At 37.3% G+C, this 12,766-nt stretch overlaps 1 protein-coding gene across 2 annotated transcripts in view; it reads left to right on the top strand.

Annotated features, from left to right (window-relative positions):
- TNR (tenascin R) overlaps positions 1 to 12,486 on the top strand; it is a 690,019-nt gene extending 677,533 nt beyond the window's left edge. For both annotated transcript variants that reach the window (XM_003767456.2, XM_031936928.1), the window contains 3 exons: positions 42 to 203; positions 7,486 to 7,649; positions 8,820 to 12,486. In XM_003767456.2, the coding sequence (XP_003767504.1) occupies positions 42 to 203; positions 7,486 to 7,649; positions 8,820 to 8,939 (446 nt within the window). In that variant the 3' untranslated portion in view covers positions 8,940 to 12,486. The remainder of the gene's footprint in view (positions 1 to 41; positions 204 to 7,485; positions 7,650 to 8,819) is intronic.
- The last annotated feature ends 280 nt before the right edge of the window (positions 12,487 to 12,766 follow it).

Genomic DNA, 12,766 nt, shown 5'->3' with positions numbered 1-12,766 from the left:
CTGACCCAGGTCTCGCTCAAATTCTTTGTTTTTCTCTGCAGGACTGGATAACATACACAAGATCACATCCCAAGGGCGATATGAGTTGCGGATAGACATGCGAGATGGCCAAGAAGCGGTTTACGCCTATTATGACAAGTTCTCTATTGGGGATAGTAGAAACCTCTACAAGCTCCGAATAGGAGACTACAATGGCACTTCTGGTACTTTCTTGCCCTCATCCAGAATCCAAGGGCCACAGGGACCTGGCAAAGCTGGTGGGCTTAGGAGGTTCATGGCTATTTCCACATAAAAGCCGTTAACTCTCTTCCTGGCACAAAACAATTATAGTCTACTAAGAGTGTGGAGCTGAAGAGATATGAGGACTTGGATTTAGTCCTGATTCTCTCCTTAATAGTTATATGGTCTTAATCTCTTAACATCATTGTGCCTCAGTTTTATTATCTATAAAATAGGAGAGATAGTACCCATATAACCTCAAAGAGTCATAAAGAAAAAAATGAAATTATATAGATGGAAGTGTTTATAAAGCAAAAGGCTCCATGTGTATTCAAGAGATTATTTCTGTTGTTCAAATTTTAAATGCCTCATTGTCCTATATTATTATGAATAATTATTTGGATGGAAGTTTCCTAGTGACATGACATGTAGCTATAAAAGCTTCATTCCAAGTAAGAGGTGATGTATGCTAGTGCCCCTGTTCTTGAAGAAGTCCTACTGGTACAAATTAAGCTGCCCGGGTCAGGGAGACAAATAAGTCAGTCAATCAAGGAGAATTATCAATATTCTCACTATGAGCCAGGCACAGCACTGAATAAAATGGACTCACTTTATTTTAATGTTTCACTTCTGTTTTCACTCCTTTGTCTAGGGTACATGCATGCAGAGGTTTTCAAGAGCATTTCTGCTAAGTGGGGCTCTTTTGTTGTGTTCAGTCATTTCAACCATGTCTGACTCTTTGTGACCTCTTTTGGAATATGATTAGGAAAAAGATTCCAGAGTGGGTTTGCCATTTCCTTCTCCAGCTCATTTTTTTCAGATAAGGAAACTGAGACAGTAAGCCTTTGAAGTCAGGTTTGAACTCAGGAAGAGGAGTCTCTAGGATCAGTACTCTATCCACTGTGTCACCTAGCTACCCCAAGTGGGACTCTAATCCCCTATTATTATATCATTAATTTTATCCAAACAGATTTGTTCTGTTCTGTTCCCAATGATTTGTTCCCAATCTTTTATTAGAAGAATCAAATATGTTAAGATATGTAAGGTGTTTTGCAAACCTTACAGAGATATCAGTATAAATCCACAGATCACCTCCAATCGCTTTGAACTAGCTTCAGTCATGTTGCTTACTACTCTGTTATTTTTTAAAATTTTATTTTATTAAAAAAACAGAATAAGAAATAAACAGAAAAGGAATACCTAAACAAAATAAACAAAACAAAAGAGAACATTGTCATGTGCCCAGCAAAACATCAGGGAGGATTCAAAATATATAACAATAAATTACTAGTTCAAGAAAGCATATACATATATATATATATATATATATATATATTTCAGTAGAAGAAATTATATTCACACATGTCCATCTTTTCTTTGCTTTCTTATAAATTGTTCTTTTGTTCTCTGCTGTGCAATCATTTTACTTTATTCTTTTTCTCTCTTTCATTCCCCCAACTCCAAGCAAACTATAGTTTAAAAAAGATATATTTATACTTATGTAGATCTATACATACACATATATTCTCCATCCCTCTCCCCACATAAACACATATTTTTCCTATCCCTACTGACTCTTAGCTTTAATTCTGATCCATAACTTGCCTACTATTTTTACTTCAACTCCACCAAAACTTTCTTTTGAGCTATCCTATTGTTGACAGCAAACATAAACATATGGTATACATTTCTCATATTAAAAAAAAAAAAACATAAACAATTTGTCCATGTTGAGTTCCTAAAAATTGATCTTTGATATTGGCTCTTATATGTTAAATTTTTTTATTATGTTCAGATTTCGTTGATTTCGTCCTGAAAATCTGCAAGCTCGTTGAATGTCCATTTTTTCTTGTTCAATGTTATAGATAATTTTGCTAGATATGATATTTCTTGGCCACAGGCCTAGTTCTTTTGATTGTCAGTAGATGTAGTACAGCACATGTAGTCTTTTATTGTAACTGCTGATAAGTTCTGTATAATTCTAATTGTAGCTCCAGGGTATTTTAATTGTTTTTTTTTTCTTGTTTCTTGCAAAATTTTCTCTTTGATCTGGGGATTTTGAAATTTAGCAGTAATATTCCTATGTGTTTTTACAAAGGATCTAATTGTGGTAATGATTGATCAGTGGACTTTTTCTATTTCTACTTTCCTCTCCTGTTCTATCACTTTAGGACAATTTTCTTGGATTCTTCCTTGCATTGTTGTGTCAAGATTCTTTTTTATCACAATTTTCAAGCAATCCAATTATTCTTATGTTTTCTTTTCTTGATCTTTTCTCCAGATCTGTCATTTTTCTTATAAAATGTTTCATATTCTGTTCTTTTTTTTTCATTCTTTATCATATATTTTGTTATTTCTTGGTCTCTCATAGTTTCACTGGCTTCCCCTTGCCCAATTCAGATTTTCAAAGAATTATTTTGCTCTTTGAGACTCTAACTCCTTTTCCAGTTGGTTGATCTTTTTTCAGAATCTTGTTTTTCTTGGATTTTTTTTGGTAGTTTTTCCTCAGTGTCTTTCATTTGATTTTTAAGTTCTATAAATTCTCTCTGGACAGGAAGCCATTTCACATGACACTTTGGGGTAGAAGCTCTTTTTATTTCAGTGTCCTCTTCTGAAGACGAACTCTGGTCTTCACTGTTTCCATAGTAAGTTTCTATGGTGGGGTTCTTTCTTCCTTGTAGGTCATTTTAAAAAAAAAAATAAGAGGTATTAGTGTAAGCACCTCTAATCATGGAGTGAGAAGATGGTGCCTCAAGTTTCTCTTCAGCTCTTTCTTCTGACCAGGAACCCAAAACTAAGAGCTCTACCCTCCTACCAGTGCCCACAGCCAGAAGCATCCCTGCCCCACTGCTTCTGCATTCACCAGGTACTTGTTCCTTTTTACCTAAGGCTGCTTCTTTAGCAGCACACCTGGGCCTGGTGGTCCCAATCAGCTGAGGTTCCCTCAGTCTTCCTAGACTCAGAGCCGGACTCCTCAAGCAGTCCAGGAGGCAAAAGTTTCTGTGGTTCCTGCTGAGGCTCCAGTCACACTTAGCTCATCCCAGGACTCCCCACTTGAAGTTTTTGCAGAACTAGCCTAGGGATGTTTGCACTTCACAAGGGTTAAGCCTTGGCCCAGGGACTTTCTTCAGATTTTCTCGGGTTGTACCAGGAGGACTCCTGTTCTGTCTCAAGTTTTCCTGGTTTTTCACCACCCTATGTTTGCCCTGAGGTACAAATTTGTCCTATTTGTGGAGGAGATCTGGAGAGCTTAAAATTTACCAACCTACTCCTCCATCTTCCAGAATCCTTCAGGGATAATCACAGTTTCTTGAAAAATTGCCACTGCTTAACCAGATGAGTTTCGATAATAATATTAAACACAACCTGCATTTATAGGGCACTTCCCAGAATGCTTGTGTGACTTTATTAGCTCCTCTCTAAAATCCTATAAGATATATAATAGAGATATTCATATGTTGTTTTTGTTTTTTTTTTTAATTTTGGGACCGTGACTTGAAAAGCTCTTGGTTTGAAAACTCCCTCCCATTAATGCAGAACAGAAATTCATCTGTCACAATTTCCTACTTCTAGCCTAGTGCTAGAAAATGCTTTCATAGAAAAGGAAACAGTCACTTGATCTGTCACCAGTGTTCAAACCTAGACAAATGGTTGTCTATCTTAAGCCTAAAGACCTAGAGGCAGGAAGATTTCATTGTCTTCTTCTCTTACAATTTTCAGAATGTAATAGTTTCTCCAATTCCATTCTCATTTACCTTAACTTGTTGCTCAATCTAATTTTTAACTTAATTCTTACCCCTTACAGATTTATTAATATTTTTATTGGTTTTTTACCCTATTTATCAGTACCTCCATTCTGAGTTTATTCTTTCCTACTATTCTGCTAAGCATAAGGCTAAAAAAAAATTTAAGTTTTCAGCTGAGAATCTAATAGGGGTCCAACATAAAATTACAAATCTGTTTGTCAACAAGAATTGATTGAATGTTAATATAAAGTCAGCACTCTACTAATCACTTAGCAAAAGAAGAGTGAGGAGACATAGTCTATGACCATAAAAAGTTTGCAATAATTTTAAGGGCATAAAATTGGATTGGGTAGTAAAAAGTAAAATAAATTCAGATAAAAAGCACTTTAACATATTTGAAGGTGAAAAATGTCAGGCAGACATTTCAGCAACTTTCATTAATTTTATTCTGTCCCTAACTAGTGCATAAAATAAATAGATGATAAGTGTTAATTATATAGTTATGGCTATAAGTTTAGAAATGAAGAAAAGGGAGTCATCAAGGTGAAGTGAGACTTTTGAGGAAGTCTTTGCAAAGAAGATGGGCACTTAACTGGTTCCTGATAAATGGGATGGATTGGGGAAGTCAGAGAAGATTGTGAATGGCATTTCAGGTAGGGCAAATGGCATGAGTAAAGGCCCCAGTATATGATATATACTGTGTATAGTCAGGGAGCTGTCTGATCAAAATAAATTGTATGAGCTGGAAAACAATGAGAAATAATTTCATATGGAGTAGATAAGCACAACACAGATCTATACCAAGAAGAGACTTCAGAAATAATTTTCCTTTTACAAATGAGAAAACTGAGACCAAGAGAATTAATGTGACTTATCCAAGGTCATACAAATTATAAATAATAGAGCCATGATTCAGACCCAGATTTTCTGGCTCAAAATCTCTTTCTTCTATACAGTGGTGCCCTTATTAGACCAGATTCAAGAAAGATCTTGAAAGCTAGACATAAATTTCAGGTGACAATAGAGATCTATTGTAAGTTATAAAACACAAGAGAAACATGATCAAAATACTCTTTGTGAAGATTAGTATAGTAATACTAGGCAAGAGGAATTGGAGTGAAAGATATTAGCATTGTTAAAGTTAACAATTAAGAGATATTATAATCATTGCAAACAAAAAAACCATGAAAACCTGTGTTGCAGCAGAAAGGAATTGGAGAATCAGAGCAATATGTAGAATGAAGAAATGACAACAATTGGTGACATTGGTATAGGGAATGAAGGGGGGAAGAATTAAAGATAATTCTAAAGTTTCAATCCTAGGAGATAGAAAAATTGACAGAAGAAGGAAATTGGAAAAGAGAATCCATTTAGATTGGAGAGATTTAGTGAATACTATTTGGGACATATTGAGTTTGAGGTGATTGGGAAACATTCAAGTGAAAATATCTTATATACTATGGGAAATTTTGGACTAGAGTGACAGTGCATAATTGGAACTAGATATGTGAATTTGGGAATGATCCATATTGGAATGTTAGTTGAAGTTATGGGGATCAGAGCCATAGGGGCCCTCTACAGAAATAGAACAAAGGGCTTGGAACAAAATTTTAAGTAGAAGATGAAAGGGGAGTTAACAAAGGACACAGGAAGGGAGCAGAGACATTGGAAGATTGTCAGAAAAAATGGCATATCATGAAAGCCAAGAGAGAAGACATTTACAGAAGAGAGGGTGGGTGGTAAATAAATGCCAATGAGAGTTTAAAGGGAATGAGCATTAAGAAAAAGTCATTGAATTTGGCAAGGAGTTTGAGTAAACTTTGTGAGAGTAATTTCTGTAGAGTAATAGGAACAAAAGTCAGATTTTAGGAAGTTAAGAAAGTCACGTTATATTCATGTGTAAAAGGAAAAAGTTAAGAAAGGTAGAGTGGGTGGGAAATAGAGGCATTCGTCATGGACTGCATTCGAAAAGGATGTTGTCCTCTGCTGATTGAAGGTAAATTGGGTTCAGATTGAAAGTAAGTTGGGTTCAGATCCTCAAATCTACACTGGCTGAGATAGATACCATGAGGTATATAGTGTCGTAATGTAACCAATCCCAGGAAAGTTGTCAGGAACCCAAAAAGATCTCTTTTTTGTTTGCAAGGGACAAAGTTGTTTGTTAGTGTTACTTAAGTATAGTAGAGGACATTTACTCAAGTTTGAGGGTGGAAATGTCACTTCCTTGCCATAAAACCTTTAATTTACCCTCACATAATAGACAAACTATTCAGCTTGGTTTTGCAGGCCATCCATAAACTGGTTCCAATTCACTGTTCTAGTCTTAGCTCCTAGTCTAGTCCTTTTCTTGTTCTTCACTAACTCCTAGGAAACTGGACTTGTGGTTGAGATTCTAGCTCCAACCTCTGTGGAGTTGTAATGCATTCTTCTCCACAAGCACAGTCTTCATTTACCTGAAAAAGCTTTTCCGGAGCCCGAAGACTCAGTTCAGCAGTCATCTTATCTGATTCCCTGCCCTTCTTCCATTTATTAGAGCTCCCTCCCTCCAAAATGCACTTACTTATTTGAGGGACGTTATCTTTATCTATCCACATCTGAGTAGAAAGAATGCTCCTTGAGAACAATGGCCGTTTCATTTTTATGTTTGGATCTATCCCTCCAAACTAGGTCTGTGTAGACATTTAATATATCTTTATTCTACCAAACATAAAGGAGCCAATGAAGTGGGAAAGATGGAAACTGTTACAGAAGGAGAGTATATTGTAGAAATGAAGTACTAGAGGAGGAGGGATTGGATTTGGATTGTCAGAGAGAAGGGCAAGCTTTTCCACTGAACTGGAAAGGAGTGTAAGATAAAATGTAGGGAAAGTACTCTGTTAAAGCTGGAGAGAATAAAGCTTACACCAGATGCTCTGTCTTCTCTGTGAAGCGGCATATGAATCAACTACTGACGGGAATATTGGAGCAAAGGATTAGAAATAGAAGGAGAAAGAATTCTAAGAATTGGACTGAAGTTGTATAGTAGGAATCTATAATGATCACATAATAGGAATTATCCCCACTTAGGAGATGGAGGTTGAGAGAGGTTACATGACTTCCTCAGGATCACACAGCTAGTATAGATATAATTTTTTCCTGAGGCAATTGGGGTTAAATGACTTGTCCAGGGGCACATAACTAGGAAGTATTAAGTGTCTGAGGCCAGATTTGAACTCAAGTCCTCCTGACTACAGGGCTGGTGCTCTATCCACTGGGCTATCTAACTGGCCCCAGCTAGCAAATATTTAAGATAGGATTTGAACTCAAGTCTTCCTGATCCCAGTCTGACTCCTTTGCCTCCAGATAGTTATGTTTTAGACTATGGATAATGATAGAGATCAGCATGTGATGGACTGACTCCAGGTTGCTGGAGAAGGTAGCAATGGCATAGTCAGCTATGGGGTATTAGATGAAGGACTCCATTTAAGAGCACATTTTCAAAGATGAGTACCCATTAAATCCCAATTTTCTTTCTTTACAGGGGATTCCCTTACTTATCACCAGGGGAGGCCATTCTCCACTGAAGACAGAGACAATGATGTTGCTGTTACCAATTGTGCCATGTCCTACAAGGGAGCTTGGTGGTATAAGAACTGCCACCGAACCAACCTAAATGGAAAGTATGGTGAATCCAGGCACAGTCAGGTAAGGACAAATGTTGGAGAAAGGTGATGTGTTAAAAAAACAATCACCCTTTTAATTTTTTTAATTGTTTCACCTAACCAGGCACCTAATTACTGGTGTTTTCATTTAACTTAACTTAACTTAACAAGTTAACTCAGTTAACTTCATTTAACTTAGAGTCTGGAGTCCCTCTGTCTTATAGTTTAGCGGGGCACATGATTCTGAATCATTTTTTCTTTTAAATGACTACATCGAATCCCATCTCCAGGAAGTCAGGAACTCAGTGAAAATGATAAAAAGAAAGCAGGATGGAGGACTAGAAGCCAGAGATAATTTTCAACTTCATATTAGATCTGACAAGATATACTGATCTTCAGTAAAGTAGAGCCAACCAGCAGTCATCCTCAAGACCTGATCCTCTGTAGGGTTCGAGAGGCCCTAGATAAAAGGAAGAAGACTAATTCATGGGGAAGGATTCTTAAACTTGTCTTCAAGGTCATGTGCTGGCAGCAAGACCCAAGCTCTGAAACAATAGGATGCTGAAGGCCCCCTTGTATCTCCCAGATTCTCAAGGTCAAACATAAGCTCCTTGTCCATGATTAGTTGTCAAAGTCCCACAATAACAATGAGAAAAAGAAAGAGACTATAATGAAAATTGATAGGACTTTTTAAATATCCCTTTGCAACAAAATCAGTCTCCTCTTCAGCATGTGAGGTTAACTGGCTGGAACCACTTACAGACGATGTACATTTGCTCTAGTCAATCTCTCCAAGGCACTTCTCTTATAGGCCATGATTCTTCCAGAAGCAACTCTTTTATGTTCTCCACATGACAATACCATGATAGCAAAATAACTGAATCTGTAGGTACAATAGGCTCTCATAACACTTGGAAACATCTACTTGTTTCTAGCACTAAAAGCTAAAAAGGTGACTCCCAACAAGTGGAGATAAAGTATTTCCACTTCAGACCAGAAATCTATAGTTCTTTGGTTGTTCAGAAAGATGGCAACACATGAGGAACTTGAATGGTGGGATGTTATATAAATAGAAAATCTGCAAAACTCAAATACTGGACTCCTTTTCTCCTTTAAACACATTGTTCCTCATCTTTCTCATCTCAGGGCTGGATTGTGGGAATAATGGGAAAGTAAAAAAAGAATATGACACCCTTATCATTCTCCCGAACAGGGGATCAACTGGTATCACTGGAAAGGCCACGAGTTCTCCATCCCCTTTGTGGAAATGAAGATGCGGCCTTACAACCACCGACCTACAGTTGGAAGAAAACGACGGTCCCTACAGCTGTGAGCAGAGGAGAGCCCATAAACAATCGACCTTTTCTGTCATTTGTTTGTATTTTATAATATGAAATAAGGTGGGAGGGAAATAATAATGATGCACTATTGCAATCTACTAAGGGTATAAAAGGAAGTGGGAATGAAGCAGGAAGCCAGTACAGAGGGGATAACCAGGGCCACAACAAATTGCTCTCCCAGGTGATGAAATTCCAAGGTCCTGACCCTTCATCCCAGGTCTCCTTCCTATTTAATCATACTCCAACTCCTGACTAAAGGAGACAAAGGAAAATTTTCATGAAAGACCAAACCAGGGAACAAGTCCAGCCCTTACCATTTTGGTGGGTTAGGATTTCATCTTCTCCCTCTTGTCTTTTCTCTGAGATGCCCTTCATCTTCCTAACCTGAGTCATGGTTATTGACAGTCTCTGAAATAGGGCCTTAACTCATTCATCTGGCTGATGTATTAGCCAGCTATTAATATGATATGCCCTAAGTAGGAAGCCAACAGATGAGACGGCTTTTAAACATAATTTTTCTGGCAACAATGTGTTGGCCTTTCACTATTCTAGTGACCTACGCTCCCTTTAAAGGATTCTAAATTCTCATTTCTGTCCTTCTTATTATTCTTACCCAAGAGGTGCTCTTTCTTTTAAGATTTCCCAGGGAGCCCCACTTCTCTTTCATCCACTAACAATGGTATTTCCCAACTGCACTTGTCATCCCTACTCCCAGACACTGATTCAGAATACATACTACTTAAAATCTCTGACACTGGATTTCATATGCCATGACATATTGCACCATAAATCTCCTTCAAGTCAACCAATCAACAATTCTCTATGGAGTATCTATTATATACTCAGCACCATGCTATGAACCAATATAACAAAACCTAAAACATGGTCCCCACCAACAAGGAGATTCCACTCCTCAGAGTAAGTACAGAAAACATGTACCTGTGTTTCCTAAATGTTTGCTCCTTTTCTTGAGGAAATGCCAACTACCACAGCCTGTACACAGTCAGTATCACTGAACTGTGGGCCAACCAGTTAAACTCAAAGTAATCCCGCCGAATAACCAGACAGCTATTCCATCAGTCAGTATGGGGTAGCAGTGGTAAATCTTGGCCCAGTGGGGATGAAATGACCCCATTAGTCGATGAGCTCAAAAGAAACTTTCCTCCACCTTCCTTTATTATTTACCTAGGATAGGAAAAATGAAAAGTGCCAGAGCAAATTACATCTAAAAATCCAAAGGTGAAGAGGAGAGACCTGTGCCTACCTCCCATTTTATTAGATGCTGTATCTTCACTATCACTATTTGATTTCTTTTTTTTTTTCCTAAGCCTAAGAGGACAGGGAGTCACAGTGGCTATTTTGGAAGCTTTTTCTACTTTCAGAATAAATTCCAACCACATCCTATACTAGCTGCTGAAATCTTTGTGCAGCTCCCCATCTCTCTTTCCCTCCTTTTTTCACTTTATGGTGACAGTCCATTGACTTTCTCCATTTTCTGCAAACCCAGGGCTATATCCAGATCAGAGACTTTAGGACCCTTACCCAGCATTCACTGTTTAAGTCTGAGAGTTAGCAATTTTCTCATGAAGTTATTAGTGATCAAACACAAACTTGACTACATTAGAAAGGAATAGCAATCCCTTGGGGCTAGCTAGTGTGTCTCCTAACATATGTCTTTCTTTGAGGGGGAAATAAAATGGTTGTTTGGATTCAGTGAGGTGGCAATCTGAGCAGTGGGCTCCTTTAACATGCTTCTTAAAATCTTGGCACACTCAGCAAGGAAAATGAGGCTAGAATGTTCCATTTTGAATTCAGCATAAGCTCTAAATTTTTAGTAAAAAAATGAAAAAGAAAACCTATGTGTGCATACATATAAATAAACATGTAAACATATATGTACACATACATATGAGAAAAAAACAGAACGTCTTCTGGAAGAAACTTCAGTGGCCATCCAATTCAATACTTTCATTTGTAGTAAACAGGCCCAGAGATATTAAATGATTTCCCAAAACTTACATATCTGACTGAGGGCAGAGCCAGAATTATAACCCAGGTCTCAAAAGACTCCTGAGATAGTGTCTATCCCATGACAGCAATCTACCTGTTCTGTTGAGTTGGTCAATATGTAGGCCAAAACAGTAGGAAGAACTACAGATGTTGGCAAAATAGAAATTGATTTAGGAGAAATGATCCATTTTATAAGGATTGGAAAATTGAAAAAGATTTTTCCCTTACCAAAAAAAAAGTAAAAATCTGGAGTCATGTGTAAATCTCAGAGCCAAAGACAGAGAAATGGTACTTCAGGAAAGATCTTGCTAAGTAAGACATGAATCCACTCAATGACCAGTCATGTCAATTAGCAGGGAAACAAAATCACTTTTAATTCATATATTTCTTATGGTCATGTTCATTATTGTGATGATAGTCAAGGCTGAAATTCTGAAAAAAGACATGATTTCCTTGGCCCCAGGCAGCTTGTATTAGAAACATAGAGTTTATCAAGAAGGAACCCTAAAAACAGAGTCCTGCCATTCAGTGGAAATGAGCCATCCAGCAAGAACATTGCAGAAATGGCACAAATAGAACTACACTGTAATAAAAATATCATTGGCAGTTTTCTTTTGAATAATTCTGAAAAATTCCTATATTATTTCTTAAAATTGAGCCACAGTTTACCATCTTTTACAAAACCTAGTGCTCCTTTCCCATTTATGCCTCAGTGCTCATATATTCAGTAGAGCATTGTAAAACATACTGACTACCTCATCATCTGCTTTCATAAACATGTGCTTACTCCAGTACGTGTTAATCAACTATCAAAATGCCCTCATCTCCTGCTTTGAGCCCTACCAGTACCATGAACTCAACTGTTTTTGAAGGAAACAGCAGATCATTGGCTGATGTTAGAGCTGAGATGGAACTTAGTGGTCCAACTTCCTCATCTTACAAATGGAAAACTGAGGCTAATAGAGATTATATGATTGACCCAAAATCCCATAGGTAGCAAGCAATAGACAAGGGGGTTTAATCCAGATCATTCTAATCTCCAAATTAGTATTCTTGCCATCATGTCTAGGCCACCTACCAACATGATAGCTATACCCATGGATTGACAGAGTTATGAAACTAAATTAACCTATCAAAAAAAATCAATAAATACAAATGAGTCTTAATCTTCTAATAAACAGATGAAGACTAGATAGGAAAATAGGACTGCCATTTTACTATATTTTAATTTCAAGACTGGACAAGTGGGGGCAGAAAAGTAATGATGAATAGAGAGACAGTATTATGAAAAAAAAAAATATGGCAAAAGGGGAGAGATCAAAAACTGAGAGACATTGGGATTTCTCCTCTAGACTGAAAGTGATATGATTCCTGGATGTAATCATAAATGAGGCTGATTCCATTTCAATCCTTGAAGAAAAATAGTGGGGTAGGAGAATCCAGCCAACCTAGAAAAAAAGAGATTTTGAAAGCTTAACAAAGACTTCTTGATAATGAGCAACAAAATAGGACTTAAGGCACAGAGAAAGTGGGAAATAGCCTAAGGGATATAAGAAACTACATAGTATAGTGAAAGGAACACTAACTTTAGTATCAAGAAGCCTTGAGTTCAAATCCTAACTCTGGTACTACATGAGTCACACACACACACACACACACACACACACACACACACACGAGTCATTTAATTTCCATAGGCCTCAATTTTCTTATCTGTAAAATGATATTGTATCAGTTTGCTTCTAAGGTCCTTTCTAGCTCTAGATCCAGGAACCTATGAACCAATTCATTATCAAATAAAAAGAGTTGT

Source organism: Sarcophilus harrisii, chromosome 4, assembly GCF_902635505.1.
Source record: "Sarcophilus harrisii chromosome 4, mSarHar1.11, whole genome shotgun sequence".
NCBI lineage: Eukaryota > Metazoa > Chordata > Mammalia > Dasyuromorphia > Dasyuridae > Sarcophilus > Sarcophilus harrisii.
The sequence above is the reverse complement of the archived record's forward strand: the minus strand, read 5'-3'. Positions and strand labels throughout refer to the sequence as shown.